General features: G+C 47.6%; 2 protein-coding genes and 1 pseudogene across 5 annotated transcripts in view; 1 reads left to right on the forward strand and 2 right to left on the reverse strand.

Annotated features, from left to right (window-relative positions):
- Positions 1–667: 667 nt before the first annotated feature.
- On the reverse strand, positions 668–2,198 carry LOC142877010 (glutathione S-transferase A-like; annotated as a pseudogene).
- An 807-nt stretch (positions 2,199–3,005) lies between these two features.
- The window catches only part of fhod3a (formin homology 2 domain containing 3a), a 57,250-nt gene continuing 34,033 nt past the window's right edge, over positions 3,006–26,222 (reverse strand). The window contains exons 6-30 of one of the 4 annotated variants that reach the window (XM_076011314.1): positions 22,658–22,752; positions 22,003–22,114; positions 21,811–21,905; positions 21,542–21,685; positions 20,136–20,371; positions 19,983–20,009; positions 18,894–19,022; positions 17,494–17,844; positions 16,617–16,676; positions 15,886–16,020; positions 15,631–15,681; positions 13,800–14,029; positions 12,073–12,435; positions 10,354–11,075; positions 9,563–9,703; positions 8,279–8,437; positions 7,999–8,181; positions 6,752–6,871; positions 6,453–6,614; positions 6,157–6,347; positions 5,795–5,999; positions 5,608–5,631; positions 4,884–5,091; positions 4,639–4,803; positions 3,006–3,790 (exon numbers count right to left, since the gene is read on the reverse strand). In XM_076011314.1, coding sequence (XP_075867429.1) covers positions 3,708–3,790; positions 4,639–4,803; positions 4,884–5,091; positions 5,608–5,631; positions 5,795–5,999; positions 6,157–6,347; positions 6,453–6,614; positions 6,752–6,871; positions 7,999–8,181; positions 8,279–8,437; positions 9,563–9,703; positions 10,354–11,075; positions 12,073–12,435; positions 13,800–14,029; positions 15,631–15,681; positions 15,886–16,020; positions 16,617–16,676; positions 17,494–17,844; positions 18,894–19,022; positions 19,983–20,009; positions 20,136–20,371; positions 21,542–21,685; positions 21,811–21,905; positions 22,003–22,114; positions 22,658–22,752 — 4,391 coding nt within the window. In that variant the 3' untranslated portion in view covers positions 3,006–3,707. The remainder of the gene's footprint in view (positions 3,791–4,638; positions 4,804–4,883; positions 5,092–5,607; positions 5,632–5,794; positions 6,000–6,156; positions 6,348–6,452; positions 6,615–6,751; positions 6,872–7,998; positions 8,182–8,278; positions 8,438–9,562; positions 9,704–10,353; positions 11,076–12,072; positions 12,436–13,799; positions 14,030–15,630; positions 15,682–15,885; positions 16,021–16,616; positions 16,677–17,493; positions 17,845–18,893; positions 19,023–19,982; positions 20,010–20,135; positions 20,372–21,541; positions 21,686–21,810; positions 21,906–22,002; positions 22,115–22,657; positions 22,753–26,222) is intronic. The other 3 variants (XM_076011315.1, XM_076011316.1, XM_076011317.1) reach the window with 3 other exon arrangements.
- Positions 24,593–26,177, forward strand: LOC142877141 (uncharacterized). Its single transcript, XM_076011532.1, has one exon. The coding sequence runs from the start codon at positions 24,683–24,685 to the stop codon at positions 25,541–25,543; it is 861 nt and encodes a 286-aa protein (XP_075867647.1). The 5' UTR covers positions 24,593–24,682; the 3' UTR covers positions 25,544–26,177.

The raw sequence follows: 26,222 nt of genomic DNA on the forward strand, positions 1-26,222 counted from the left end.
AAAAATACAAAACAAAAACAAGGTCAGTACACAAAGTAAAATATATTTCCGGGGACACGGAAGGCACAAAAAACGTCCAGGGACCTTCGGTCCGCCTTGCGGCCGTAACTCAGCCCGCTCTGGGTCCGTACGAAGCTGGATTAGCCGGTAAACAGCGGCTAAAGGGTGAAGCCTTCACGAAGTGTTTAAATTGTGCCTGTTTCGTAAAGGTTGGCCGTTTCCTTTTCACTCCCGCACTGGCAAACTGAGGAAGTGAGGCTCAGCAGCGACGAAGAGTGTGACCCCGGGCGGGGGCGTGTACCGGCAAGGCTGGGGTGGAGTGCAACAGAGCGTTTTCCGGGACGCAGTAAATACGAGGAAACAAGCCGCAAGATACGCAAATCTAAAAAGCTTTCAGCGTGGAAAATCGTGCGTTGCTGCTCTGGAGGGGCCAGATATCAAATACAAGAGCCCAAAAATCAGTATAATAGGTGACCTTTAAAACCAAACAAACAAATTAATTGGGGGGAAAAAACAGACAATTGCATATCTATAAAAATGGAACATTTTCAGTCATTTTTGCGCTGCCTGCTTTTGACAGAACGTGTGAACTCTTACTGACTTAGTCAAGAGTGACTTAGTGAAAAAACATAAAAACTCCTGGCCTTTTGATCGATCTGATAAAAAATAAACCCACAGTTTTGAAACACGTTTACTGGTCAAAATCGAAGAAACAATCCTAAACGGAGAAGAACAACCAGTTCAGAGGTCCTTCAAAGCATCGTACCCCTGCGGACCAGCCAGCCAGTGAGGAGGCCTGCTGGCTTTGATGCTGGCTCTGTCCTTCAGCAGGCTGTAATATTTGGCCATCCTGGGGTAACGGCCAGCAGAAAGCCTGACGGAGGGGAAACAACGAGTATGAGATCATGGTGCGTGAACTCTTCACAGCACACAGACGCTCACCCGAAGCGAAAGGCAAAAGCAACGTTGGGAAAGACGATCACATCGGCCATGGAGAAAGGCCCCGCCAGGTAGGAGCCTGCAGCCACCTTGACACGGAGAGCAAACACATCCTCCCGTCAGTGTTCCTTACTTGTTTCCGTGTGTGTGTGTGTGTGTGTGTGTGTGTGTGTGTGTGTGTGTGTGTGTGTGTGTGTGTGTGTGTGTGTTTGCACGTGCACTATACCTTCTGCATGTAGCCCTCCCAGAGGTGAAGCTCAGAGGCCAGGGCCTCCCTGCTCCTCTTCACAGCAGACTCGTGCCGCTCCTCTTCGGGTACCAACCGTTCATAGTAGATGACTGAAACTGTAAGAACAGGGAAAAGCCCATTGTTACTGAAGAGGCAGTTGAGTTTCTCCATCCTGCATGTGTGGGCATTTTGTATTACTCAGTTTGTCTGTGAGGGCGAGTCCCTCCATCATGCGTTGGTACACCAGGGCTTGTTGTGCCGGGCTGTCTGGGATCAGCTTGATGCCCTGGGACTTGAACTGGTTCTGCCACAAGAACAAAAGCACTCTCATCCTTCTCAAAGCCTTTGGAGTGGTAAGAGACACTTTGCACATGGCATACCTCTAGGTACAAGCACACAGCAACAGACTCATTGAGTATGATGTTTCCGTGCTTGAAGGCAGGGAGCTGGTGTGAAGGGGTTGGGATTATTTTTTTCTTAGTTGGAAAAATGCAACATTTCAGAATATTGAACAAAATAATTGTGTCTTCTTTTTTTGCATAGCAGTGATGCTTTCACTTTTTTAGAATTATTATTTTTGGAAACAAATACACCCTAGTTTGAAAATGAGTCCTTGACACGTGGTGTCATGTAACAGTTGACTAAATGTGTTAATGTTGTAAGTAATTTGTGTTCCTAACTATAGTGTGCGACTGCTGTTGTTTTGTTGTTGTTGTATGTATTGCTGTAATTTGTTTTTGCTGCCCTCTCAGCCAGGTCGCTCTTAAAAAAGAGATTTTACTCTCAATGAGTCTTTTTATCTGGTTAAATTATTGATTGATTGATATGACTAAACCTTGTTCGCTGTAAATGCCACACGCACCTGCCCTCGCGGATTGATCTCCAGGACTTCCTGAGACTAGTGCTCTCCTTTCTCAAAGGAGAGCACCCTGTGTTTGTAGCCCTGCAGCTTCTTCTCCTCCAGCGTGATCATCACCCGCCAGCAGGGAGGGGATCCGGACCCCCACAGCAGGCTCATGGACTTGGCCATAGACTCGGGTGGCGCTGACAAAGGCTGAGGGTTAAAGACTCGGGAAGGAAACTGTAAAAAGAAAGTTGAGCAGGCAGCTGCGTGTTTTATGGCATCTCATTAATCCAAAGGTCGTCTGGCGGAACAACCTTTGCTTCTGGCGAACTACCACAGCAGAGCTCAGAGCAGAAAACGTGGAAAGAAAAGGAAAAGACAAACACATCTCCCGTTTGAGTACTTTTTTTTATTGCAGATAATGTATACACCACAAGTTCAAGTTAAAGTAAATGTTACCATGGTTTTATGTGCAGTAAAATCTCCCAGTCAATGTAAAGGAAGAGGGGCGGGAAAAGTTCAGCCGGGACTTCAAAAACATATTCACAACCTTTTCAAGTTAAAAACAAGTGCAACGAGCCTGAAGCGCCAAAAAACCCAAATGTCCAGCCACTGCTCCTCTTCTTAAAGCATGTTGGGTCTCAAACACGTCCTCTTTATTCAGTTAGAAAATTTAAACAAAAGCCTCTTTGCATCATTTTTGTTGTCAAACTATATTACACGTTTCTACAGAACTTACAAAAACAATACACCGAATGAACCGCACAACACATGCACACTGCCGTACTTAAGTACTCAGTACCTCGCAGCTGAAAAGAGCATTTACACACTTTTGATGCAGAGACGTCTGCATGTCCTTCAAAATAGATTATTATTAAAATGATCATTTTAATAAAAAATGTTTTGAACCTTTCGTCTTTGTACACTTTACAAACAGCTTCTCTCTTGAATCAGTCGTGTGCTTCATTGTGAGAAACTAGTTGAAGTTGAGTAAGGTGCAATTTTCCAAACTTTGCGCTTAAATAATGAGAACAGCTCTGCCAAAGATGGAGAAATAAAACGTTCGTTAGCGTTGTCGCTTGTCTGAGAGGAAGGAGGCGCGTCGAGGGGAAGAGGCGGCCGATGCGGCGCTGTCCCCTCTTGAAAGGCACAACAGTTGAAAAGCCTTTCTGGCTCCTGCTCGAGACGAGCACACTTCTCGAGAGAGAAGCTTCATAAGCAAACACATCTTAATTCTTAGTCAGCCTCTTTGCGCTGATCGCTTCCAGTTCTTTGAAGCTGGAATAGCCGTCGACAGTCAAAAATCAAAATTCACAGTTAATGTTGCAAAAAAAAAGTGACATCACAGCAAAAAAAAAAAATCCCTTTGGATTGAAATACATGTTTAGATAAATCTTAAAAAAACAAAACAAGTTTTCAACAGAATTTTTCTTTTCATCCCCGAGTGGGACACATCAGTCTTTGTATATTGTCGTCCCTGAAAAAAGCAAAAAACAACAAAAAAAACAAAACACTTTTCTTATATTGCAGCTTCGTCACTCGGACACAGCAGGCGAAAGCTGCCAACGCTGAAGGGGCGTCGCGGCAGCTGGAGGGAAGCTCTGCGGGAAAAGCGGCGAAAGGCAGGAGGTTCACAGACGGCTCCCTCCGGTGGCTGGGGGTGGAATTTCCACGACAGCGGCGGAGGCCGGACGGTTACGTTTCTGCATCCGGCGTGTCTGCTAAACCTAACGCAAGAGCTTCCTCCGGGGTCAAGCCGCTCCTCAGGGTCCGCCTCACTGCATGAAGAGAAGTTGGGTCGCGTCAGAGGCATTCAGACCAACCGACAATAGCAGCGTTTCCATTACAGTTTTTCGAAAAATAAAGTGATACTTCTAAAACTGCGACAAAGTACAATTGTGATTTGAAGGTCTTTCCATTGAATGGCGTGAAACGCATAAACCGTAATTCGGAAGAGATTTTACGATAATTATGTTTGCCTTTGTTTGTTTACATTCGTTTGCTGTCAAGAATGGTTGTTATATTTTTCTCTTTGATTACTTCTAAAAAATATTCTGTTTACTCCTCCGTCCAAACATAAAGCGAACTGGTCACGTGACCCCTTATGTCACTTTCGGTGACACGTAAATGCGAAAAAGTGTTTCCATGACACTTTTGCGATATACCTCTCTATCGGTACGTCTGAAAAAACACCTTATGAGAGAGAAAAAACCTTTTAGCCATATTTGAGATTTTCTTTTTGTCAGAGTTTAGGTGTTTCTATTACCAATTTTTTATTGCAATATTTAGGCTTTGCACAATTCTAGGAGTAATGGAAACACAGCTAATGAAGTTAAGGACATTCAAGCTTAGAATCCTTCGTGTTGAACCAAATTTTCATATACTTTTAAAATATCTGGAGACTTGTTCAAAATCCTTTCTCTTTTTGAGCCTGGATACTTCACAATTCAGCTTGTTTTGGTTTTGTCAGGCCCCTGCTTTGTTTTTCTTTCGTCTATCCCAAGATCATTTCCAGGTTAGCGCCAACACGGGCTGCATTTTCACTGATATGTTCTTTCAGTAATGGGTTGATTCATTAAGTTCTACATTTTTCCTTCCTTTAGCATCCCGTATTTGCTCGACATACATGACTTGCGGTTGGCCCTGGATCTCCTCCTCTCCCGAGGCTGGGCTCTGGTCCCCGGGCTTTGAGTGGCCGACCTCACTATACGCTCCATGATCTCGTCCGCCGCGTCGTCCCCGCAGGTCTGAGCGTCCTCCACGGGCGGCGTCCTCGCCTGCATGCTGCGACCTAAAGAGATTTATTTTGAAATTTGATTCTTATCGCAGTGATTTTTTTTTACTCTTGCTATTCCTTCCCGCCTCACTCACCTCCTCGGCCGGGCCGAGACCTCGTCCGCGTCCGGAGGCCTGGCACGCCGCTGACCTCCCTGTCGCTGCCGCCCAGGCTGGTCCTCAGCACCGCCTTCATGCTCTCGTGCTCCGCGGCGTCCTCAGAATGATTGAGGCCCTGAGGTTGCTCATTCTCCTGGCTGCCGCTAGGGGTGCTGTTGTTACAGCTGGAACCGTGCCGACCGCCCTGAAGAGGAGAGACGGGATGGTAACGGAAAGAATTCAGCATTTTTTTGGGGATGATTTTTTTTTAATAATCTGCAGCATCAATGGGAGGACACCTGGACACAGAGGATGCAGCCAATCAGAACGAGCTGAGACACAACATGTATGACATTGTGACGTCACGCTGGGGATAAACTTCTTTCTGGTGATTTTCTGGCTTTCATCATTTTTTAAACAGCCGTCCTGTCAGCTGTTTTATAGGTGTTGCGGTGTATTGCAGTCAATGGGGTAAGTGCTTTTTGGGCCCATGGGATTTTTTTTGCTGCAGTACCTTGAGTGGCCACTGGGAAATATCGGCCCAACCCGCCGCCATATTGCCAGTCCGCCATTCAGTTTTTTATGATACATCCATGATGTTATCCAATAAGACATGCGGTTGTTAAAATCAGTGAAAAGGGAAAGTGCGAAGCAGTGAACGCTTTCATGCAAACTCTGACTGAAACGCACACGCATGCAGACACAAAGCACACGCTGATACCTCCATCTCCTCTTCATCATCAGACTACAGCAGAGAGAAAGACCGAAAGTCAGGGAGCGGCTCAAGGAAGACGAAAGGACAGAAATAGAACTTGACTTCAAATTAGAAAAAATAGAAGAGCGACAACTCTAAATGCGTGTGAGCGTGTGTGCGTGTGTGTGTGTGTGTGCGTGCGTGCACGGCTCACAGGGGCAGTGACGTCCATGATCATCTTGCCGCGGGTCTTGTTGCGCTCGCGGTGGTCGGCTCGCTTCTGCTTCTGCTGCAGCACGCGGTCCCGGGTGGTCCGGTACTCCAGGGCGAACTCGCTGAGGATTTTGCTGAACCTGTGGACGCTGATCTCCCTCACGCTGTAGGCCGGGTGCCCAAGGAACAACAGGAAAGAATGGAACCTGAGGGGAACAGTAGGAGCATTCCAGGTCACTCTTGTTTTAGGGCAGAACGTCTGAATTTGATTCAGATTTTTGTTTTATAAAATAATATAAAATCTTGCGAGGGACTGAGATTAAACAGGAGCTGAAAAAAAAAATTGCGATGCGTCAAGGCCACCTGTTGATGATCCTGCGGTGCACAATCTTCAGGATGATGATCCTCTCGGCGCAGTCCTTGAGGAAGTCCGACATCTTCTGCTTGAGCTGGGGCTTCATCTCATGCTTGGCGATCACCTTCAGGTGGTCCCACGAGGCCTTGCAGCGCCGCTCCATCTGACACAGGTTCTCCTGCAGCTGGTCGAAGTCCACCTGAGGGGACGGCGATACATCACAATAGTCAATCTAGGATTCTCACTTTGATTTCTTTTTTGAAAAAAAATATTCTTAAATCGTTTAGGGCAAAAGGTAATGAACCTTTGCTGATCGCGTGATGGCTCCGATCTCAGAGTAGAGGTCGGTGCTCTGAGGGAAGTTCTCCACCACAACGGCGCAGGCGTGATGCAGCAGCGACTGCTTGTGAACCGTGTCCTTCACTTCCGGGACCTTCTCCAAGTACGTCATGTCGAAGCCTTTAGCCTGGGAGTGTTGACACGGATGGATGCTAGAGTAACTCTTGATATTCATGATCGAATGATGACAGAGGGATCGTTAGCTTGAACTTTATCACTCCCAACGAAACGGGTTGTGCCCCCCGAATCCAAGTCGCGACTCACGTTGCTGCTGTTGAGGAAGTTGCCGATGGCGAGCAGCGTGGACAGGATGTAGCGCAGCGTCTTGTTCTTCTCCAGCTGCTCCATGCCCTCTTTCAGGTCCTGCAGTGGCTCCGCCACTTCCTGCACAGATGAGACGACGCAGCACGTGTTTTCTGAAGCTGGCAACGAGTCGTTGGGGGGGGGGGAAACAGGTGCACCTCATCCGCCGCCACTAATTATTTGTTCCGCCTTCGTCGGCCTCCGCCGTAACAAAAAAAACTTGCCCCCGGTTATGTAAAAATCGTTTGTGTTTGTGCAGTGGCTTTCTGTGCGTGTTGTGCGAGCTTGCACGGTACGCCGCCCGTCGCTAACAAAGCAGCTCTGCCGGCTGCGCGCTCAGGGGTTCACGACTTTATTAGAGAGATAAAAGATGGCTACATCCTGCGAAAAAGCCATAAAATTAGCAGGACGGAGGGACGAGTCAGAGGAAGGAGGGGGGGTTGGGGGCTTCATGCTTCTCATTCTCTCGGCTTCGGCTTTGAACCCCGGGGTGCGTTCCACGCAGCGTCCCGGAGGAAGCCACCGCCGCCGCCGCCGCCGCCACTGCAGATTCTGCGATGACGCTACGCCGCAGCTATGTTGATGTGTTGCCGATGTTGTTTGCGCAAACGGGGAGATTTGAGCAGGTGCTCTGCACATTTACTCCTGCGAACCCCCGGTGCGTGGGTTCAGCGTTGAATGGGGCCCCCTCAGTTGTACGTGTCTCCGGTCTGTCGTAGAGGGAAAAGCTAACCTTTCGTCTTTGCGCTAAAATGTGCAGTTCTTCTAATCATCTATTTGTGAGGTCACAAGGGGAAGTGTTAGCCGTGTAAGCAGAGCACGACATACAGGGGGTGTCAATGTTAACCCATGAGACCCCCTGAAAGCCCCAAAGCAAAAATTTAAGGGAGACTTTAAGGGAAAAAAAATAAAAATAAAAAAAAATAAAATAGTGTCACAAATGGTGAATAGAATGTCTTTAAGATCCTGTCTAATATCATTTCTTTTTTGCCAAGCAGAACCAACTGGTCCTGAGTGCAACAATTAGGACAGGTATTTTGCACACTGCGTATAAGTTTACGCCTTCCGTGTTGGGCTTGTGGAAAGATCCAACAAAGCCTCAGTTTTAGCACGATGCTAAAGCTTTCTCTGGAGGCTGTAAGCAGATGGCTAAACATACTGTTTTGTGCAAGGCTGTTCCACTGTAAATTCAACCAGTCGGCGGTCACCTTTTCCGTCGCCTCGTAGTCCATCTTGAAGGCCCAGAGCTGAAGGCGGGCAGAGAGCTCACTGATGGAAGACAGGGTGAGCAGGAACTGCTCTGCGGAGCCCAGCGGGACGTCGGGGTTTGCCAGCTGGGCCTCCTGGATCTTCTGCTTCTCCTCCTCGGTGGGGATCATGGTCAGGATTTTCTGGAGAACAAAGGGCGGGGGGAGGAAACCCGTCGACAAATGAGTTTGGCGAGAGTCGACGCTTTGGTTCTCCGTTACCTCTGAGTGTGCAACCTACCTCGATGCCCTCCTTGTTGAGCGCGTACTCGTCAAAGTTGAGGATGGCCGTCTTGATGGTGCGGGGAGGGGGGAGCACGGTCAGGCCGATGTTGATGGCGTTGCTCCTCTTGGAATCCAGAACGATGATCTCCTGACGTTTGCCGTCCGCTGCAGTTTTCTAGGAGACCAGTTCACAGAGACGGTCAAGACTGGTTGACCGACTTGATTTGCTGCAGGAAAGTCTGTCAGGTTCTTCAGTATTTTACAGAAATGCATCAGCGCTCTTACTGACTGTAAAAAGTGAAAATGAATACGTATATGTAAAAAGCGATTCCTAACAGTCAGTGAGAAAAGCTGGTTCCATTTTGATAGGAGAAGGAGATCAATGAAAACATTCAGAGAGCAAGAAGCAAGTAGAGACTAAAACAAGAAACGTGTTAAACTTGCAGATCATCAAGACTCTTATTTTGAAAACTTAAACCAACTTGCCAACTTTATAATAAAAAGCATTTTTAGCCTAAAATTGGGATGGCAGCAACTCGCTAAACTGGCGGCAACAAATCTGGTCCGCTTCCATTTGCCAGAAAGAATGAAATGCTCTCAGTGGGATCTTTACCACATGGATGGAAGGACTTGGGGAAAAGATCTAGGTTCGAACCCAATCCTTTAGTGACCATGAAGTATTCCAGTCTCTTCTGGAGAGTTAAAACGCCCCATAGAGAAAACATAGGAACAAAGAGGAGCCTGAGAGAATAATAAATAATTTGTTAGCAGATGGATTTAGTTTGGGGTGGTCCTTCACATCCCTGGATTCTTTTATTAACTTGGACCTTTCCCTAAGCTGCGGACCACCGTCGCTCTCTCGCATCATGGACAGACTGAAGGCCGTTTGCTGGTTTGCTGCTCTGCCGCTTCCATGGCTCAGAGCATAACAGGCCCCGTCTTAGCGGCCAGACTTTTCATATTTAAAGGCTTTGTGAGAATTATGAAGGATTTAGAAACTTTGCCATTTGCTCTGGGACGAAACATGAGCGACCTCGACCGCCCTCTAAAGTGTCAACCTTTAGGTGCCGGAGGCAACGGACGTCATTGCTGTGCAAATGTGTTCCTGGTGAGATGGTGCTTTTGGTTTTAGAATGGGTAATGTATGTGGCGAGATTTTAAAGCACATTACTATATGTGCTGTTGTCAGTTTGACTGTAGGGCCCTGATTAAAAAGCCAACATGAGGAAAGTTGAGCTTGTCGAAGCAGAGGAACATATAATGGCAATTCAAAAATCCCATTCAGGTGCCGCCTCTTTACCTTTGTAACTGATATTTCCTTTGACTTCGTCTCGAACAGGTGTTCCAGTTTGGCTGTGTCCACCTTCACTGGTTCCAGTTTGGACCAAAATGAATCTCCGCTGCGCTTGTAGTCCCTGTACTGAGACTCTGTGGGATGGACCTGAAACACGGACAGAGATGCCGTCGTTTTAATGAATCGCCTTGACATACGTTGTTTTACGTGAGTAACTGATGGGAAAACGTGAAAAATGCAACATTTAACAGGAACATTCGTAACATGATGGGTCCAGTTTCTGGACCATTCATCGTAAAAGCAGACTGTGAAACAAAGTTTGAGTTTGCTGAGCCATAAGCACAAGTTTTGTTGAGGATCAAACCAAATCTCTGATCTTTATTTTTCTTCCTGGAGTTCAGCCCAACAGCATTGTGCAGTTAACCCTCCCAAAAACGCACATTTAGCCCTCTGTTTATAGCCTACTGCTAAAACCATTTCTACATTTACCTTCCAAGTGTTTTGGAAGGAAACAAAACATGCCGGTCCTGGAAGTGGAAGAAAAAAAACACCTGGTTGGACTTCACTAACCCGGGAAACGATGAGGCTCCTGTGCCCTTTGTGACATCACAAATGGCATATTTCTAGAACTGTATGTTTTTGCATACCAATTCCAAAAAGTGGAACTGGTAAAAGAAGAAAAGAATGGACTTTTTTTTAAATTTGTGGGTTGTTAATTCACTGTGGGACCTTTAACTTTCAACATCGATCACCAACAGCAGACAGGCTTTCATCTTCGTCGCCTGAATTCAACTCGCCTCGCTCCAGAAGAGCCTGATGGTCTTCTTCTTCTTGTTGAAGAGCGGCGGCTCTGGGGGTGGCGGCGCCGGGATCGGGGCGCTGAGCAAAAGCGGTGGAGGCGGCGGCCTCATGACCCCGATCGGGGGCGGGGGTGGTGGGCAGCCGGCCAAGAGCAGCGGCGGTGGCGGCGGCGGCGGAAAGCGAGGGGGGAAGAAGAGCGGGGGTGGCGGCGGGGGCGGGGCCAGGTCGCCGCAGCCGCCCATGGAAACGGCGTCCAGGATGTCCTTGTCATCCTCCTCCGTCAGCTCGGTGAAGTCGATGTCGCCGATGCGCAGCTCCCGCGGGCTCGCCAGCAGCTGGTCCCAGATGGTGTCCGACTCCTTCTTGGGCGGGGGAAGGGGCGGGGCCTCGTTGATCGGCCCGTCCGGGTGGGGGTGGGGCGACACCAAGTCCTTGATCAGGTTGCCGAAGCGCTCGGCCAGCGGCCGGATGGTCCCGCGGTTCTCTGACTTGTCGTCGCCCTCGTCCTGGTCGCCGCCCTGCTGCCCCTCGCCGTCGCCCTGAGTTCCCTTGTCCTCTCCTTCCTCCTCCTCTTTCTCTTCCCCCTTTTCCACCCTCTCCTCTTCCTCCCCTTCCTCCTCGCAGGGCTTCTTGTTCTGGGAGTAGAGCATGTCCAGCATGAAGAGCTTGCTGTTGAGGAGTTTGCTGCACTGCTCGTTCGCCTCGTCCTCCTTTAGGCCTGAAGAAGAAGAAGAAGAAGAAGAAGAAGAAGAAGAAGAAGAAGAAGAAGAAGCAGTTAGAAACGGGCAGGAAACACGACACAACACCGACCAGTCATTCCAACTGCTCCTGCAAACACAACCAAGTTTGTAATGTAACTGTATCTGTATAATGTAACTTTATTTTTATTCATCTCCTTACATTATTATTATTACTATTGTTATTGTTATTATTATTATTATTATTATTATTATTATTATTATTAGTATGATTTTTGTAGTTTCCCCTTCTCATCACTACAACCCTAACGCCTTAAATTTATGTATATGTTGTTTCTTTGTTTTTTTAACCTGTTTTTTCCCCCTGATTATTTACCTATTTAAGCAATGCAGCACGCACATTTGCCCCTTATTCAAATATTAAAATATACCCCTTACATATATGCTGTTTTTTCTCTATTGTTGTTTGTATGTTTAGTAGGGAAGTCCAATATTATTGGCCACCCGATATAATTGACCGTTAAGGGCATTAAAAATTAATATTGGAAAATATCGGTATCGGGAAAAAATGTTATAAAAATATTACTTTTTAAAAATTTCTCCCAAATTTAGTAGTCATACCAGAGAAATAATTCCTTGAATTTCCTGGTATTACTAAATGGCAAATAACAATACTTTACTCATCTCTACTTTGCTTGATGATGTCATCAAACCGCATCGAAACATAAAAGCAAGCAATGCACGTGTTTCAGCAGAGTGGTTTCAGTGGTGGCTGGCTGCTAACAAAATAGCTCGTTCGTAACTGACGACATTCAGCGGGTTAATTATCGGTATCATTTGATATCGGTTGATATCGGCATCAGAAATTAGGAGTTGGGCAATATCGGGATATCGGATATCGGTATAAAAGTCAATATGGGACATCACTAATGTTTAGTCACGCATGTCTACTGTTTTTGTAACACCAAGAGGACCAAACACACAGTGACTGAGTGATGGCGCTGATCCTCGTCTTACCATTCTCGCTGCTGGCCCTCTCCTCCCTCTCCAGGGTGCTGCTGGCGGAGGAGATGCTGGAGGCCGAGCAGTTGTCCTTCTCGTTCACCTCCTCATTCTGCCGCTCCTTGTCGCTCAGGATTCCGCTGTCCTCCTCCTCCTCCTCCCCCTCCCCCTCCCTCACCAGCTCCTGCCCCTCGCGCCCCTCCTCCTCCTCCTCCTCCCCCTCTTCCTCCTTCTCCGCCGCTTCGCTCTCCTCCCGTGATTCCTCCTCTTCTTCCGCTTCTTCCTCTTCTCCTTCTTCCTGCTTCTCTTCTTCCTCCACTTCCCCGACGGCCTCTTTTTCCTCGGTCTCTACGCTGGCGCTGGAGTTGTCGGCCTCTCCTGTCGAACACACGCAGAGAATAAAAAATCTGGCTGAAGTCGGTCGGCAGAGCTTGATGGAGTGCGGCTCGGCCTTTCACACAGGAACGCAGTGTAGAGAGAGCCATCAGCGGTGGAAACACATTTCTTTCCCCCAACCAACAGGTGACATGTCAGTCAGTGACTTTTAAAGACACCTCTGTCTTGGCACCCTTGTGTCAACACACACACACACACACACACACACACAGTCGAGGGCTGGCAAGAAAAACAAAAACACGTGAGTGTCAACAATACAGCGGGCGGGCGCAGAGAGGCGGCTTGTTCCCGCCGCAGGATGCGATCCGGAAATGAAGACTTAAGTTCCTGTTTGCGTCAAAACACAGCCGTCGCGCGCGTGGCTCAACGGAGGGCTTCATGCGGATAGGTGGGGCGGGGGGAGGGGGAGTGAGGGAGGGGGGGCTGGAATAACACGACCAGGGGCGTGAGGCCCGCTTCGAGCGGCGGCGCCCTCGGCCTGTGGCTGCGCACGTACGCACGCACGCACGCACGCACGCACGCGGCGCCCCGCAACACAAGGCTGTTTTCTCTCGCGCAAGATGTTTTTGGCCGTGGCGTTTTCAAAAAGCTCTTTCAAGAAGCCTCTTTGACCCTTTCACCCACATCCCCCCTCGCTGCCCTCACCACACTCCCCCTCTTATTTTTCTTTCTTTCAACACCCCCCCGATGGCGCCCTCCTCTTCCTCCCCCTCTATTTTCCACAACCTGTCCCACTGCTCGCCTCTGCATGCTAATCCAAACTGAAACAATTCCAGGTTAAGAGTGATTGGTTGCGGGGCGAGGGGGGGTGGTGGTGGTGGGGGGGCGTTGTTGCAGCCATGTTCTGGTTTTAATTATAGGGCCGGGCAGAAGTCAGAGTTTCTTGCTCGAACCAGGAGTTGCCGGCTGATGCTTTTCCAGTTGAAATGTGTCAACAAAAGCAAGTCGGTGATTTTAATGTCCCCGCAGGGTTTTTTTGTGGGTGATTGAAGTGAGGATACAGTCACGTGGGTGTAAAAGAATCAAAAGTAAGCTGATCGCTCCCAGCATACAACTGTCCAAAATTTTGTCATTTAGCTACTGCAGTTACTGACAACATTATTTTTTAACATTATTTTTTATTTTCATTATTTCCATCTGTCATCACTAAAATAAATTCTATTAATTTGGAACAGAATTTGATTAAGAATTGAATTAGTTTGTTTTTATAAAACCACAATTACCAACAATACAGAAAACCAAATGATTTGCTAGGTTCATTTTCGGATTTCAGTGATAAAAGTCATCATATTTGGATTCAGTGATAAATTTGCAATGCTGAGGTGACAAATCTTCGGCTGCCTTACCAGCCTCGCAGGGCGTGAAGGCGGCGGCGGCGTTGGAGGTGTCGGCCTTGAGCTCCGCTGCCTCTGCGTCCTCCTGGGAAGCAAAGGACGACGGTGTGCTGCTCCGCGAAGACGATGGCCACGCCTCCTCGGCCGGCTCGAAGGAGAGGTCGAGGTCAGGGCGAGTCCTCGACGTCCGCACGCGCTCCCTCTCGTACTCCTCGGCCGCCAGGCGCTCCACGTTCTTGTACCTGGCGGCACGTGAAAGAAAAAGGAGGCGGGAAAAAAAGGGTCAGAGACGAAGAAATATGTTTTTTTGCCAGTTGGATTCCTCTGATGAGGCAGTCGGAGGCTGTTTTGGCTGGCAGACTGGATGGAAACCAGAGAGAACCTGTTTCAGGGCTCCATCAGCTCTCCTCCTCTCCCATCCAACTTCAGCCCTCCACTGGCCAGCCAGGGAGAGAGAGAGAGAGAGAGAGAGAGAGAGAGAGAGAGACTAGGGGCAGCGAACCAACCTCCTCTCGCTCGTCCCCTCTTTCTTTCTATGAGCCCTCCCTCTTTCCCACCGGCCCCCGTGAATGTGTGCCGCTTCTGTTCCAAGTTCATTAGCATCAGGCCACTTCAGAGACGTGAAGGAGCCGGATGCTGGCGGAGCGCTTGTGTGAGCCAGTGCGCGCGCGCTCGCTCACTCGCCCGCTGAAACGTAGCCAGCGAGCCGACTGTGTTCAACCCGAACTTGGATCGAAAACGCTCAACGCGCTGAGGACGCTCATGAGCCCATTAACTTTATACTTTACATCACAATACATCAAAACAAAGTCTAGAAGTATGTGAGCCGCTTCACAGTCGAACTCCTTCGAACACTCTGTAATAAGCTGCATGAGTTTGCTGAGCTCTCTAAACACTGACCTGATCTCTTCAAGCACAGCGTCAGTACACCAGATCACAACAATTGCTGTTTCCTGAACCTGCGACACGTTTCATGCCAGCCTGAGGATGTGATTCCCCTCCTCCAGGGAAGTTCAGCGGCGGCTCGCAAACCAAAACACACCTTCATTCTAAAAGGTGCCATAATATAAAAAAAAAAACAACAACACTTCAGCAGTGTTTTCCACAGGCTGTCAGTGAACTCCACAGGAGAAAAAAGAGGGAAAGTGGACAAAGTCCATCTTTTGTTACATTTAACTCTTTCAGACAAAGGGCACGGGCGCCTCTTCCAGGTTTGGTGGCAATGACATCAGCAGCCAGGTTCTGCTTGTGTGCTTCTGCGCGTGATAGGTCTGACAAAACACCAGTCTCTAGCAGGGAGGTAAAACCAAAGAGATTCTAAGGGATGCTGTAAACAGAGGGCTAAATATTTCACCTTCTGGAGATCTATCTGCAATCCATGATTTAAAAACAAGGATTAATTTTTTAAAAAAAGAAGAAAATCTTTCTTTTCATCTTTCTTATTCCCAAAATAAAATGCAGACGTTGGAGGGAGAAGTCACTTTGCGATGATCCTTTTTTTTGTTTTTAATGCTCGCAGCAGTCCTAAGCACTACCAAATATGGCTGCGTCGAGTATGATGAGCCCTAAATCTGATCATGACCTCACAATCAAATCTCCAGTCTGATTTTCTCACAGGATTCAGCCAAAACAAGTCAGCGCCTTGGAAAAATGTGGCAGCTGGGCTTCAGCATCTTCAGAGAGGACGAGACACTCAGCCAGAGGCTCAGTCGTACTCTGCCTTAACCACAGCTTTTCAAATCATTTTTCTTGCGCTTTATTTTAGTCTGAAAACAATTACAGAGCTTCCGAGGAGAGCAGCACGTTCAGGGGCTCAGCTGTTCCGCCAGCGAGACGCACTCACCTCTCCTCTCGTGCAAGCCTGGCCTCCTCCATCTTATCCACATAGTCGCGGCTGTGGAAGACACACAAACAGAGACTTTAAAACTGTGGAAAAAAACCCACCAATCACTCTGCTGCTCTTTGCTGGTCATTCATAAAATCAGGCTTATTCTTTACCCGTCACAGATTTACACGCCGCTATGCGATCACTTTAACGGCACTTTAACGACAAGTTAAGGACTATATAATAGTTTTTTCTTGAACGCTTAAGACTTGCCTGTGCTTGTTTCTCTCCTCTCTCTCGATCCTCTGCAACCTCTCCTCCCTCTCCACACGGCGGCGCTCTCGCTCAGCTGCCAGGGACTCCTGGTGTTGTCGGTATGAGGAGGACAGCAGACCTCCCAGGGCAGGCCTGAGGGAAGGAGACACACAAGGCCGGAAAGCAGATCTGAAGAACAGCCCGACACTCGTGTTCAAGCACGGCTCAGCGCAGCACGCTGGCTTCTTTCTTTCAAACTGCTCCGGAAGTCACGCAGCACCCTCACTCATTCTTTAAAGGTCCCATATGAAATGTGAACATTTGAGCTAAACAAGATGTAAACAATGGATTTTCTGTGTAATTTTATTTTTTAATTTTTTTTTCACAGAGAGAGTTCAGTGACAGGGCAGAGACACTGAAAACAGTGGGAAGGTGAGTTTTGCACCAAATGGGACCTTTAAAGAAAATATTCTTAAAGCAGCTTCACAAACAGGGGGAGCCGGTGAGCTACGCCAATGGGCATGTGTCACCATAAATGCAATCAGTGTGGTGTGTGTAGTGTGCACAGTTTGTATGTTTGCACAGCACATACACATGGACCTGTTTGCGTACACGTTCCTGGGACATGAACTTGTATAGAGTGTTTTTTCAAGCGGAGACACACACACGCTTGCGCGCACACAGACACACACACGCTTGCGCGCACACACAGACACACACACACAGACGCTGTCTGGCTCTCCTCTCACCTGGAGGTGGTGGGTGTGCTCGGGGTGCTGAGAGAGGAATAGGACGCGACACCTCCATTCCTGAGTGGGAGAGAAGGTCAGAGAAGGGGTGGCGGTGAGTGACCCCGGCGGTCCCCCAGTGACAAGACGCCTCGCTGGCTGAGCCGCCGCGGTCAAACCGGTGGCAAAAAGCGAATGTGACACCTTGTTACGTAACATGGAATGCTGTTGGCACAACAGCGGGGGTGGCCCTAATTAGGAGCTGCCGGGGCCGCTCATTCTTCAGCATATCGGAAAATTCCAGGAAAGGTGCACCTCCCTGAGCGAGCTAGGCCTGAAAAGACCCTTCTGTGATCGATGGGAAACAGGGTGTGAGAATAGGGCATCGCCCCCCCCCCCAAAAAACAACCCATGCAAAGGTGAGGCGGTGCAAAAAAAACAAACTAGAAAGTTCTGGGAGGTGAAGAAGAAAGGCAATAGTTTCATCGAGGCAGTGAGGAGGGAAAGTGCAGAGATTTGAGAGCTCTAGGAAGCAGCTAAACAAGAAGTTTCTCCGCTGGAACGCAGGCCAAGAAAGAAGCTCTGGTGAAAACATCACGCAGGTGTCAGCAGGAAACAAAGAGCGAGTGTGACGCAACCCGCTGAGCACTGACAGAAAGGTGAGAGAGAGGCGAGGAGGGACAATGTGTGATAACAAGGTCTCCGACAAGTGAAGGTGTGAAGCTGTGAAGTCAGAGGGATGTGAAGAAAAGGTGAGAAGAGAAGACGAGGTGAAGAACGGGTGAAGCCGGCAGATCCGTGCAGGTGCCAGGAGGAGTGGGAGGGGAGAAGAACTGAAGAGGAAGAGGTGGAGAGCGAAGCGACCGACCAAAGCTTCTCGGGGTTTCGCCCGTCTGACCTGGGCGACGTCTCCGTGGGCGACTCCCTGCCGGGCTTGGGCGGCTCCTCGTCCAGGTCGTAGGAGAAGAGGTGGAAGGGCGCGTGGGGCAGGTAGGGGAGGCGGTCGGGGGAGGGGCGGGAGGAGCCACGCGGCGGCGGGCTCACCTCCTTGGCGGCCGGGACGGTGGCGATGGACCTCTTCCTGGCCAGCAGGGAGGCCAGGAGGGACGGCTGGGGAGGGGAGGGGCCAGCGGGAGAGGGCGGGGGGCGGAGGGTGGGAGGAGCCGCCGGCGGTGGCGTCCGGTATCGCCGATCCTCCGTCACGGAGACGGACTGGAAAGACGTTCGATGGGTGACGGAGGGAAGCTGTCTGGCGGTGCAATGGAGGAGGAGGAGAAGAAGAAGAATGATGGAGTGAAAATGAGTGAAAGTGTGGTGGGGATTCAGTCTGCAGAATGTGCCAGTGATGCTCGGACCAGAGGGAGATCCAAGGGAGGGAGAGGGAGATCCAACCTGCCAGATGTGCAACAGAACATGTTTTGCATCTATCTTCTACGCTAGGGGTCACCAACACGGTGACCACCGGCACCAGGTCGCCCCCCAGGAAAACCTCTTTTATTCTGCTGTTATTCTTTTGCAAAAAAACAAAAAACAAAAAACAAAAAAAACCACCTGATTTATATAGGTTTGAAAATTACAATATCCTAACATGAAGTCTAAAGAAGTTTAGGTGAACTCTGATGAGTAGAGATAAGGTGTTGAATATTGATATTATCTGCATCCCACAGAAGCACACTTGGACAGAAAAAAACTCTATTCTTTTGGGGTAATTATTTCAGTTTTTCGGTGTAATTACCCCCCTCCCACCCTGTTTTTTGGAGTAAGACGAGGGGGAGAGTTCTGTTTTTCTGAATATTTTTTTCGTGGTAATTTTTTCAGCCCTGCTTTACTTCGAAATCCCGCAAGAAAACCGTCAAACAAGAGCACCCGGTGGATCTATGGTGGCTCAGGAATTACTTCCATTAAATCCAGCTCTCAATAAAGGAATGGATGCAGTTGTTTCAGAAACCCTCTAAACTTGGGGAAAAAGATTAGTCCGAAAAACAGAAAAGATAATTATTCTGAAAAAAAAAACACTGGAACGTGATTAGTGTTTTCACATAATTAATAATAATGAATAATAATAATTATAATTAATACTAATTATAATAATGATAAATAATTGATGTACAACGAAAGGTAAACAGAGAAATTGTGTTATTTCAGGAGAGTGTAGCAAACTGTTTGCCCTTCCTATGACTCAGAACCCATGATGTAGCTCTCAGGTTCAAAAAGGTTGGTGACCTCTGACCCCCCTCGGTGACGCCTGGGCCAACACATTCAGTCTCATCTCCCGGCTCCCGCCACGTCCCAGAATACCTGGCGGCGGCCTCGGCAGACAAAGCGCCTGACACAGCGTCTGCAGCCTCTGGCCCGTCCGAGTCGGACTCAGTCACAGGAGTCTCCTCCCGGGCCTCCTCCAGCCTCCAGTCCTCACATCCCTCTTCTCTGAGCGTGACGGAGCGACAGAGGAGGAAGGAGACGACGTCAAGGACACACACAAGACAATGAGAACGGGCAGGCTGGAGGTGACGACGGATGTCGGGGCTGCAGGTGGGAAGCGGGCGGGGCTGTTTCGCACAGGAGGGATTGTTTATATGCGTGCATGGCGCTGCACCGCCGGGAGAAAACGGATCACGCAGGAGAGTGACAAGGAACGGCGGTGCAGCGGACTGGGAGTGGTGTTTTTGCTGCGCTGTCAGTGTAGCAATAATGACTGCAGTCAGCACAGTCAACACGATAACCACTAAAACTCCAGCAAAGAAGCAGAGGAGACACTCAGGTGGAGCGTGAAGGTGTGTTAAAGGTCCCATGTTATGTTATTTTTTCAGCATTTAGCATGATTGCTCATCAGAATTTTGATTTGATTTGATCAACTCATGTGGAACAAATTCCCAGCCTTGAGCCTCGGGGATGGGAATCCCTTTGTGACATCACAAGTGGCTCACTTGCAGGACTGTTCCATTTGTCAGCTCCACTTTCTAAAAACAGAACAGAAGAAGTACGATGGACTTTTCCTTCCTTCCTTGGTTGTTCATTCCTACAAACTGTTATTAGAACTGAACACTGGCGAATAGAATTTTGCCTAATATGGGAGCTGAAAGCGATTTGAGGACGCTGAAAGGAAATATTAACCGGGGAGGGAACAGTTGGGGGATTGGGTGGAGGTCCAAAATCCGCTCTTCTTGCAGCCAAGTAAAGCCAGTGTTGGTTTAATGGCACGTGAACTTGTATTAGATGTGCGAGGGGAATCCTCGGAAGGTTTTTAAGGCCATTGAAAAACACCCGAGTTTCATTTTAGAAGTGAGTGACCAAAAAAGGGAAGTGTCCTTTGTCAGGGACCAGGAACTAGTAAGAGTTACAGCAGGATGTTTTTTTTTTCTCATACAGAGTGACCTTTGAACTTACATGGACTGGAGGGAACCTGACAGCGCTCTGCAGCAGAGAGTGCAGGAACAACACGGTCAGAGGTTCACTGCTGAGCTCAGCAGACACACACCTCAGCCAGGCTTCACGCCTCGTTCGTTACGATCCTCCCCCTCCCCCTGCCCCTCCCCTCACCTCTCGCTGGCGTCCTCGCCTCTCTGCCCGCCGAAAGGCTTGAAGCCGGGTCTGCGCGGCGACGCCGGGCTGCAGGGGGAGGAGTGGCCGGAGCGGCCCAGAGAGGCCCTGCGGCTCCGCCTCCTCTCCAGGCCGTGCCGCTTGCTCCCGCCCTCCAGGCTGACTCGCCGGCGCTCCCGCCGTCCAGTGGGCGGAGGCTGGCCGTCGTCGTCACCGTCCTCGTGGCGCAGGGTCGACTGGGGGGAAGGGAAAAGGGAGGAGGGTGAGCCCTCAGCTGGGGGGTCTGGCACTGTGGGTCCAACTTCTGGTAAGCAGTGAGAGCTGTTTGAGCTGTGCAACCATTACAGTCAGCCAAAATAATATGTTTATATAGACACATCAGGAAAAGAAAAACTTCTGTAAATATTTCAATACCAAAGTTATTCAGACATCACAAGATTAATATGAGTTACCTTTGGCCTCTACAGTTACAAGAGATGCTCAAATATGCTTTTTATGAAAGGTGGCTATTTTGAAGAATTTAAATATAAAATGTATTTGAGTTATTTTACACTTTTACTGTTTCCTGCATAATTCCATGTGCGTTCATATGTAGTTTTGATACCTTCATTGAGCAACTGCAATGTCAACAGTCATGAGAATGAAAGAAAAGACATTAAATTCAAAGGGTGTGTCCAAACTTTTGACCGGTAGTGTATATATAGGGAAGTTACTTATAGAAATTCAATATTGAAGCAAGTTTTTCTTTTCCTGATGTGTGTATGCATTATTTTGGAGGACTGTACAGCTGTCTAATCATCAGTGCTGGTTCTCCATCCGAAAGTATTATTGTAAACTGGCAGCAAGATCAGCTGAGTTCTGAACCCCACCGAGGGGATTTTGCTCTAATGAAATGGGACAATATCTGCATGGATTCCTGCTGCTGTAGTGTTTCAAAACACTTTGGCTGAGTTGCAGGATTATTTTAAAGCCACTTCTGATGTTTTAATGCATTCATCTGGATGAGGCCAAACCCACTTAACCATTTACAAAACCCCACAGCCAGATTGTTAAGATTTCAGTGCTTAAATTTCGTCTATTTGCACACTTTTTTCCGGTCTTTGTCTAACAGTCTCTTGGTCTCAACTTATGTTTGGTAGCAACGAATGCAGGAAGTGATGGCCGCTTGCTGCCCCAGAAGATGCATGAGACACGAAAGAAGAAAAACAGGAAGCCGAACCCAAAGCAGAAGTCAGCACTCATATAACTACAGTGAAAGCTGTATTAGCCACATTGGTCACATTAAAAGCTGGTGGCAAAAATTGTCAAGTCTGGTCTGGCCAACCGAAACGTGACAGTCTCTGTTCTCTAAAACTTCCCATTTTTGTAATATTAGTAAATAGGTGGGTATCATTAGCGTAGCCGACCTCGTAGATGTTGAGCTGCTCGACCAAGTCCAGATCTGTGCCTTTCCGACCCAGATGTCTTTGGGACACCGTTTCCATGCACTGTTCTTCCAGACCGTCCACCATGTCATAGAAAGAATCCTGGTCTGGTAGGGCTGCAAGTGTCTGCAAAAGAAAAAAAAAGGAGAGGAAGAAATTAATTTCATATTGATTGAAATTATTTTGTAAAGGATATTCAGTAAAAAGGATGGAGAGAATTTAAAAAAAGGCAAACAATACAGCTCAGTGACCTTGTTGATGAGCGTCATGGCGTAGACCAGCAGCTCCGTGTCCACTCCGTCCTTCTCCTGCAGGATTTCCATCGTGTTGGACCACGGCTTGCAGCCTGCAAAAGCATTGATCCGTCACTACCCACCAAACAAAATAATATATAAAAAAAAAAAAACGAGCAAATGTAACACAGCGTTTTCCGCAGATGGCACCTCTTTTGGTGTCCACGGAGGTGATGGCTTCGATCAGATGGGGGGCATTGGACTCAGAGTACTCCACAAACACCAGCAGGAGCTTCATGGCCGTTTTCACCACCAGCCGGAACTGAGCAACAGCAGATGACGAGTTTAAAACCCCACACAAGGTCAGAAAAAGCAAAAACAAAAAGTGTGAATAAAATGTGCAAACCCACCAAGATTTATTTAATGTTTATATGTGACATAGATTTGAGCAGTTTGCATGCAATGCATTTAATCTAAGCAAAAGGGACAAATGAGGACAGAGATTATAATTTACAGTGCACTTTTTGATGCTTTTGTCTAATTGTTTTTGCTTTATGCTTCCCAGTGTGACACCACGTGCACTTGTTGTATGCTTTGTGGTGGATTCAATCCCCCTTACATGCCTGTTGTGTTAGTGCTACTTTGAAAAGAAAAAAAAAAAAAAAGAAGCTCCCACAAAGGCATTAAGAGTTAAGAGACGGCGCCATCTGGTCAGTGCAGCGGCAGATGTGTTTGGCTTTACAAAACAATGGAAAAGTAAAGGCAGCACAATGCAACAAGTCAGGGCCGTCATTGCTGCGCTTGTGTCAAAGTGCAATTTTGTTTTTTGTTTTTTTTCTGCGCGTGCACCAACAGGAGTGTTTACCTTGGAGCCAACCAGAGTGTAGAGCCACTGGATCGTCTCCACGTGCCCGATGACGCCGTTCATTCCGTCTACGTAGAGCATGATCTGGCCCAGGGCTGAGAGAGGAGACAAGATGTCAAGAACATCAAGACAAGAATATCAAAATCGTGCAAATGCAAAGAATGTGCGTGTGTGCGTGATTGTGTGGTCTATTGGCTCATCTAAAAATAAGAGGTGAAGCTGCTCGGGGATTAAGCTCTGCCTTCATGATGCCTTCCAGAGGTTTAAGTCGATCCCATCAAAGAAATAGGATGTCACAACTCGGCCTTTAATGTGTGCTAGTTCAAATAAAAACCAGCATCTTTCATGGCTACGTGACTTATTCTCATCTTTGAGGTGACTTTCAAAGTCAAATGAATGCAGGCAGAGTGACACCCATTTCCTGTTGCAACTGTCAACTGGAGGTTTCTGTGATTGTTCAGGTCCCTCTACTGTTATCTTGCTCAAGAGAGAGAGAAAGAGAGAGACAGACAGAGAGAGGGAAAAACCACATTTATCTCTAACAAAAAAGTGGTTTGAATTCACCTGTTAGTGTCTGAGCGTGACTGACAGGGAGTCAGAAATGAATCAAGTGTAAACTCAGCTCACTTGGCATTGGCCGATTACTCTACATGAGTGCGAAGCATTCTTTGCCCGTTCCCTACAAATCAACGTTTGAGTCAAATTTGCTATCGCGACTGCTCAGAGCTCCAGGTGCAAGTGTGATGACATCACGGGTGTAAATTCTCCCCCCGGAGCACTGAGCATGCATGCGCTGCTAAATGAAAGAATGCATGAAGCTGAAATTCTGCTTCTTTCTTGAAGAAGAAGTGCTCCTGTGTTACGGCAGATTTCACCAGTGCTCACCCAAACGATCATTTACCAAGACTTGGCAGACAGCGAGATGCAGAAGCAACATAAAACAATAAAATAGAAAATAAAAAGCCACCTGGGCATCTGCATTGTTAAATGTGTTAAACAAGGACGGAATTTTGATTTCAGAGGTGGGGGGGACACACAACTGGCCGGGGTGGGGGAGGCGTGCTGATACCACGTCATAGCAATACGAAGTTCAAAATATGTGTACAACCACAGCCTAGAGGCTTTTACATACAAAGTTGTCATACAGAAATTTCACATGCAAAAAAAAACAACAACTTTTCATTAAATCTCAAACTCTTTCAATCTCTCTTTCCAATTGCCACCATTACCACCAACACTTCTTTTTGGTATGTATGGTCAATTGACCTCATATACATAAAATTATACCTCATTTTTTTTTAAATAAAAATAAGCAGAAATTCTGAATTACTTTGACTATAGTTACACTCGGGCACATGAATGGATAGATTACCGCAGACTGGTATATGTATATAAAATACTTTCATTTTCACACTACTTGCATCCATAATTCAATGCATGTAGTGATCATCAACAACTTACAGCAGCAGTTCGGATTCTAGCGATGACGAGCAAAGCCTTTCTTTTTTCTTTTTTTTCCACCGGAGAGCAAGCAGTCCACACGCTGTTTCTAACCAGATGGAGTGACAGCGGGGACAGCCAATCACACATTATTAGCAAGAAACGGCAGAGCCAATCGAAGAGCTTGGGGGCGGTCTCAAGGGAAACAGGCTTCAGCTTGAGCGGCCGTTTTCCGCTGGGTCATAGTGCTTGACCTGTCTCCATTTAATATAGCGTAACATTGTTTGTGGACAGTAAAAACTGCGGGGGACCGAAACTGCCTTTTGAAAAAGTGGGGGGGACATGTCCCCCGTGTCCCCCCCGCAAATTACATCCGTGTTTACATGAATACAGCGACTCATCACAAAGCAATTTGCGGACGTGCAATGGGTCTGACTGCATATTCAAATGAAAATGTAAAACCACAGCTTTTACTCAAAACGAAACTAAAAGTCAAATGAAACCTGTTTTCCTTTTCACACACACTGCGCCAGATCTTCTCAAGAGGAGTACAAGGTAGCGCCGGAGCTTTAAACTCGCTCAATCATGTATATGGACTCGACTCTGCGGTATGAAATTATATCATCACTTTTTGGACAAACCGTCAAGCGCTATGACGAGGGCAGGCACGAGGCAAGCCGCCACATTTTGTCTGTGGATGAATTTCACCTGCACAACCTCACGGGGAAGCGAGAGGCCAGAACTAGAAGACCTTTAATTGATGACAAGGACTTTTTTGATCCAAACTTTGACTACGACTTTACCTTTTTCTCCGGATCAGACGGCTGCTCCAGAGGCGATGAGCACTACGAGCGGCCGAAAGGTTGGTACCGTATAGCTCTGAAGGTCAAAGGCAAATATCCCAATGGAGATGCCTGGCTGGGCCCCAACGGCTGGAGGAGCCACTCCGCACCAGGAGAGTGGCCCGTTTCCTACCACGGAACCAGCTTGGATGGATCCAGAGGCATCATCAGGAGCCACTACAAGGCAGGCAACCGCGCTATGTACGGCCGAGGGATCTACTCAACGCCAGACATCCACATCGCTGAGAGTGACCAGTACGCCAAGATCTTCACATCGGAGTCGACAGGCAAAAGCTACAAAGTGATCCTGCAGAACCGCATCAACCCCGCCAAGAGAAGCATCTGCTCCCGCTCCGACTACTGGCTCATCCCCGTCGCCGAAGGGGTGTCAGCCGAGGAGGAGAAGGAGATCGTGGAGAGTTCCATCCGGCCCTATGGCATTCTGATCAGGGAACTGACCAGCAGTGAAGAGGAGGAGGAGGACGTTCAAGAAGAAGAGCCAGTCGCCGGTGGTGACGACAGTGACGACAGCAGTGACAACGGCGACACCACCAGCAACATTTTCGAGGGCAATGATGATGACAGCACTTGTGTAATATTATGATTTCTGTGGTGAACATGGCAAGAATGATGGTGGTCACTTCTTTATTTACTCATCTTCCATTTGTTGTACTTCGCAATCTATCGTTTAAGCGGCAAATTTGTTTGAATCTTGAGTGAATGAATGAGTTAAATTTGTTGGAGTTTCATTTGCAGTTTTGTTGTGATGCACCTGAACACTTGTGTGGATCGAGGTCCACTGACGGAGGGTTTTAAAATGAGAATGAACAGTTATTGCCTCACACTGAATGGCGACTCGCATGTTGGGTTTGATCCTTATTGATTAGTTCTTCTTCCTATCCTCTTTTGAAAATCCTAAAGCGACTTCAGGCTAAAATAATGTTTTTATTTGTTATTTGTTTGTATTTGATTTTTGTTCTTTTTTGCTGATGTTGTTGTTTTGTTTGCATGTGGGGGTAATTTCTAATTAGATTCTATGTTATTGTTTTCAACATGTTTGATAAAATTTCCAAACTGACACTGAAGTATTTCCACTGAGCATTTACTTTTACGTGTTACTACCTGATAAAAAAGTATCTATATTATATTGTATCCTGCAATAAAGGTTTGAAGGGCAATCAACACAAAACAGCTTCTTTTAAAAGACAACAAAATAAAGTTTTGAGTTGGTGCGTGTCTGTGTGTGTGGGGGTTGTTCTTTTCGAAAATGCAAAAACCACACT

Source organism: Nelusetta ayraudi, unplaced genomic scaffold (assembly GCF_046127955.1).
Source record: "Nelusetta ayraudi isolate G7.1 ecotype Tasmania unplaced genomic scaffold, CSIRO-AGI_Nayr_v1 ptg000135l, whole genome shotgun sequence".
Taxonomy (NCBI): Eukaryota; Metazoa; Chordata; class Actinopteri; order Tetraodontiformes; family Monacanthidae; genus Nelusetta; species Nelusetta ayraudi.